This window comes from Crocodylus porosus, unplaced genomic scaffold (assembly GCF_001723895.1).
Source record: "Crocodylus porosus isolate Cpor-Errol unplaced genomic scaffold, CroPor_comp1, whole genome shotgun sequence".
Taxonomy (NCBI): domain Eukaryota; kingdom Metazoa; phylum Chordata; order Crocodylia; family Crocodylidae; genus Crocodylus; species Crocodylus porosus.
In genome coordinates, this window is record NW_017728909.1 from 27,767,542 (window position 1) to 27,773,541 (window position 6,000).

The 6,000-nt window shown below is 40.3% G+C and overlaps 1 protein-coding gene across 1 annotated transcript in view; it reads right to left on the minus strand.

Annotated features, from left to right (window-relative positions):
• C9 (complement C9) overlaps positions 1-6,000 on the minus strand; it is a 35,842-nt gene that overhangs the window by 22,202 nt on the left and 7,640 nt on the right. The window contains exons 3-4 of the mRNA XM_019531990.1: positions 5,817-5,961; positions 2,902-3,049 (exon numbers count right to left, since the gene is read on the minus strand). Coding sequence (XP_019387535.1) covers positions 2,902-3,049; positions 5,817-5,961 — 293 coding nt within the window. The remainder of the gene's footprint in view (positions 1-2,901; positions 3,050-5,816; positions 5,962-6,000) is intronic.

Genomic DNA, 6,000 nt, shown 5'->3' on the forward strand with positions numbered 1-6,000 from the left:
CTGCCCATACATGTTCTCATCTGCATGCTAATTAGAAAGTGTTGGAGCAGACTCGATTAATTTTGTTCTAATTAGAACGCTCTAGCATTGCTTCACTGTCACGTGTATTAAGCCCCCATGTGTTTTAAGATGACTGAGGGGGTGCTTTACCTAAACCTCATCACATTAACTTTAGATAAAGTGCTCCATGGCCATTTTAAAATGCACAGCGGCTTAATATATGACACGGTAAGCCATTTTAATTAGAGCAGCTGTGCCTCCCCCATCCCTGAGCATGTGTATAGGCAGCCAGTAGGACTAGAAGGAACTAGTCCAGCCCCCTCTTTAGGGCAGAATCATCCCTGACAAAACCATCCCAGCCAAGCGTTTGTCTAACTTGATCTTGAACATATCAAGGGACAGAGATTCCACAGCTTCTCTAGGTAGCCTGCTCCAATGTTTGACCACCTTCAGTCCGAAAGTTCCTCCTAATCTCACACCTAAGTTTCTCCTTGTGCAATTTAAAGTCATTGGTCCTAATGTTGTCTCCCACTGCCACGGAAAAAAGGCTATCTCCATCCACTTTATAATGACTAGGCTATTCAAGTATTTAAAAACTTTTATCATAGTCCTCTTCTCCGGACTGAATAATCATAGCTCTTTTAGCCTCTCTCATAAGTCGTGTTTCCCAGGCCTCTAATTACTTTTGCCACCCTCTACTGGACTCTCTCCAGTTTGTCCCTAACTTTCTTAAAGGGTCGGTCCCAATATTTTGTACAGTACTCGAGGTGAGGCTTCACTGGTGCTGAGTAGAATGCAAGTCTCACTTCCCTTGATTTGAAAGGCACGCCTATACCTACAACCCAATATGCTGTTAGCTTCTGTTTGTTTGTTTGTTTGGTAACAAAAGCACACAGTTGGCTCATAATCAACTTATGGCCCATTGTAACCCCTAGATCCTTTTCTGCAGTGCTGCAGGCTAGGGCTAGCCAATCATTCTCTAATCTGTACTTGTGTGTGCAATGATTTTGTCCCAAGTGCAGGACTTTGCACTTGTCCTTCTTGAACTGCATTTGATTGATTTCAGACCATTTCTCTAGTTTAACCAGGTCATTCTGAATCCTACTCCTACCCTTCAGAGTGGCTGCAACTCCATCCAACTCGGTGTGATCCACCTTGTTTAGTTCAGTTTTTTCTACTGAACCTACTAAGTACATCTCTTAGCAGTGTCCCTTCCCCTGTCCTTGTCCCTCCTATATAAAATCTCTTTTTCCAGTCCTTTCATAACATCTGACGAAGTATGTTGTTGCCTATGAAAGTTCATGCCTCTGAATAGGTTAGTCTCTAGTGTGTCACCCTGCATATAAAATCATTTCTTCCTTCAGGATACTATAGTATACTTTACCTGTCCATAACTGTCTGTTAGACTGCAAACTCCCTAGAGAAAGAACTACCACTGCCATGCACACTTTTGGCTTTAGCGAATTACTGTCATTAAACAGAGCTATAATCATTACCATTATAAACCTAAACAAAAATTTATCATAGGAGTCCTAAATAATGGGTCTTAATACGCCTGGATTTTAAAACAAAGGTAGTAATATCTACCACTAGAAATATGTGGTTCTAGTACATTTCTTTGTACTTCAAAAATATTTTTTCTGTGTGAAACCACAGTCATTTATCTTTTCCAGACATATTTCCCAGTGGTGATCAATGATTAACTCAGAAATGCACCATTTCCTGTTAAACACCAGGTGGTGCTGCAATATGCTTCAATTGTTATCTGTTCCAATTTCTGTGGCTGGCTTCCAATCTGTTTTTGGACCCACTAATCATCCTTCCCTATTTCTCCAAAATAAATGAATAAATCAATAAAATCAGCCTGTGGTTGGGAAAGAAAGGTGAATAAACAATGACATCAATTAAAAATGCTTCTATAAGCCAACAAAGCTGGGAATTAAGTAGTTTAAGAAAAAAAGCTATCAATACATTTCCTCATTTCTCTATCTCTGAGGCAGAACAGTAGTAACTGAAATTATGATTCCAGGAAATTTGGTTTTGTGTATAAATCAGTGGAGATATATTTTCAGGTATGGTGTTTGTGGGCTGACTGGGAACATCTAGCAACTTGTGAAAGATCAGTTGAGGACCTGGCCTAAGTGCAATGACGAGCTAGAAAAAAACAAACGCATGACCTGAAAATTTTGGCCATGTGTCCCTTGACAAACCCCATTCATTTCTAGATGGAGAGAAGCAATGTGTCCTTCTCTTGCCTGCAACCTTCCAGGCATTTTTCTCTCAGATGTTATTACTGACTCTGCTGCCCTCAAAACCACTTTGTCAGATCCACATGACGAAGACTTTCAGGCCCAGGACACAATGGCACACACTGTGTCACACAGAATTTGTACTTGAAAAGGATAAATGCAGCAGCAGGAGCTGCTGAAAGATGGTTGACCTCTACTGGAACAGGGCTGGGTGGGGGGAGAGAGGAGAGAAGGGGGAGTGGATTTTTTTTCACATTAATTATATTTATGCCTCCTATGGGAAAATATGTTTAAGATGTTTTCAGCTGCTTTCCATGAAACAACAGTGTTTAAAGAGGGGGGTAATTAAGGCATTAGCAATAATGTGGCACTAATTCAGTGTTTGCCACTACCTCATTGGTCATAGTTAAGCATTACTATCCCCAGATGAATAAAAGTCAACAGTGTGAAAATTGTTTTCCCAGGATTGTTTGGGGAAGCAGGGAATTGTAAATACAGCCCTGGGCTTGATTCAAAGTTCTCTGAAGTCAACAGCAAGCAACCTCTCTCATTGGCCTCAGACACTGGATCTTGCCTTAGGCTCATAACTTTGCCTGATGCTGCACAAAGAGAACCAGCTTGTTCCCTTGAACTTTGTTTCTCTGTCACATACCCATGTCCTGCAGTCCTTCCAATTTCTGATACATCGATCTCCTGATTCCGACACGGTGATCGTGGGTCTCCCTCACAGTCATTTTCATCAGAGTAGTCTCCACAGTCATTGTCTACATTACACATAAGCCGCCTCTTTATACAGCGACCTACAAAAAGAATGAAAGACTTAATATGGCCTTTAAATGAGAACCCCAAATATTCTTCACTGGGATCTTCACCTCTGAAATAATATTTTAATTTGTTACAGAGAGAGTGAACATCTTAATTGCTAGCTTCTTAGCATGAATGCCAACCAAGACAATTTTTTTTACTCGTAATCTGCAGACATTTTACTGACAACTAACCTTTTTTTACTGATGCATCTTTTTACTGACATATGTTTTACATAATGTAAATGTTACCCTTCTGGCATCCCAGGAGAGGCCATGATTCAAATTTAGGGTTTAAAACCACCCATTGTCAAAATGTTTGATTATCAGTAAAAAAAAATTAAAAAATTCTTGGTTTTGCAACCCTGCTTTACTGCAGCAATGGTTTTATACCACGCTTCGCCCATTCCAGGTGCTCCTACTCATCGCCATGTTCTCACAACCCAACCACACTCACACCATGCTGCTTCTCTCAGCTAATTCCTGAGATTTACTTCCCATTCCTCCACAGACCCCCAGAGAAGAACTACTATCTGCCTACCTGTGAGGAGGTACTACAGACAGTGGTGGAATGCAGGAGCAGCAAGTGGCTAGTGGGAGAGGCTGCAACCCCCTGAGAGAATGCTTCCTCCGAAGGTGCTGTGCTCCTACTCAGACCAGGTCACGCTGCTCTGCTCTGTCTGTCCTTCAATATCCAGCCTTCTTCAGAAATGGAAGAATCAAACTCCAATTCAATCAAATCCCAGTTGCTTACTATTTTTATGGATAGCTCCATTTTTTAAGCCGGTTTTATAGACAAGCATTTAGGCTTTTTATTGCTTGTCCATAAATTTACAGAGATTTGACAATCCTGCTCGTTAGCATGAGAAAAATACTCTTCAATTTACCAATAATTTTGAATGGGTGGGCAAAGAAAACTATCTTGTCATTTAGTTTTTCATTCATAAAAAAAATATCAACTTACTTTGATGGAACACTTGATTATTTTTAGATTTCTTTATTTTTCTTTGTTCACATTTACCACTAACATATGGTGACTTTTATCAATGTCAATTAGCCAGCCTATACATTTATATACTAAATGCTTTCTAATTTCTCTTACTGTGCTTTGACCTGTTGACTACATGTTCTGAAATAGAAAATGATATGATCCTGCCACACTTGACTTGGGGCCAGAATTTAACCCCATAGAATCATAGGAAAATAGGGCTGGATGGGACTTTACAAGGTCATCTAGTTCATCCCCCTGCTCAAGGCAGGATAATCTCAGATTAAACCATCCCAGCCAAGTGTCCATTCAACCTGTTGTTGAGATTCCATATCTTTTCTAGGTGGCCTGCACCAATGCGTGACCACCCTCATAGTCAAAGTTCCTCCCCATCTTGCACCTAAATTTCCTCTGGCACAGCTTGTGGCCATTGCTCCTAGTCCTGTTCCCTATAGACAGAGAGAAGCCCTTCTCCATCCTGTCTATAATCACCCTTCAAGTGTATGAAGACCATTAGAAATCCCCCCTCAGTCTTCTCAGACTAGCCCTTTTAGCCTTTCCTCATATGTCTAGCTTCCCAGGCCTCTAGTAATTTTTGTTGCTCTCCACTGGACTCTTTCTTATCCCTCTTCACATTCTTCAAGTGCAAGGCCCAAAACTGGACACAGTACTCCAAATTAGGTCTCACAAGTGTTGAATAGAGTGGAAGAATTACTTCTCTTGCTTTGCAAATGAGACTCTTGTTAATGTAACCTAGTAGGCTGTTGGCCTTTTTTTTTTTGCAACAGAAGCACACTGTTGGTTCATATTCAGCTCCCGATCTACTGTAACTCCCATGTCCTTCTCTGCAATACTGCAGCCCAGTGAAACATTCCTGTTCACAGTAATTTATGCCTTTTCTATTTTATTGTAATTTGTGGAGATATTTGGGAGAGAGTTTTATCAAAATCTCTATACCATTTCATATAATTACACTGGACATTTGAATCCCAATCTTAGGAGACACAACTGAACTACCAGAATCACTTGGGCTAGCTGAACTAATTTTATTAAAAATTCTTTCACATCTTATTTTTCCATTATTTTTTGAAAGCGTGACAGAAGAGATTGTCGAGAATGCCAACTAGAATGGGTACAATGGGAGGAAAAACTTACAGAACTGGTAGGTTTAAATCTCTTTGTTTCATTGTTCTAAGTAAAAAGGGCAGTGGCACAGCAAACCATCCCAATTTACTAAAGCACATGAATATATTTTTAACTGTGTGTAATTTTTTGGCCCCTGCCACATATTATACTTAAGATGCGATTAACTAGTTAATCACCTCTTAAACTGTAGCCCAGTCACATGTTAAAGCAATTAATGGCATTATAAAGCAAGGACTAAGCCACAAAGTTATTCCACAAAAAATGTGGTTTGTTCCTAGCATGTTATTAATTGAATGTGTGGCCAGGTGCACCCCTGCAGCTGGGAGCCCCATCAGCTGATGGGGAGGAGCAGGGAGGCATAGTACTCACCCCACAATCAAGTCTCCTGCCTTGTACATGTGGCATGGCAGGGTGTGCAATTGTGTGAATCACACATTGGATCTCATCTTTACCTGCATGTCTGGCAGGGGCTTTTATGTTTAAGTTTTGTCTCAAGCCATCATTTATGTTTATTCCCATTAAGACTTTAATGGGATTTATTTATTCTGTTAAAATTAAGTATGCCAGTAAGTGCTTTGCTGATTTGAGAACATTCTTAATTATAATGGAGTGAAAGTAAGTAGTATCTACCTGAGTCGCACGTAAAGTCAGCTCCACAATCGACTTCTATTTCAAGACAAGCTGTGTTGCTGTTACACTTCTGAGAATCTCCCAAAGATTCCAGGCATTTCCTTCCTCCAAATTGTCCAAATCTCACAATACTTCTAGAGCGAAACTTGAAAGGTATACAATGATAAGTAGAACTACTTGGGGG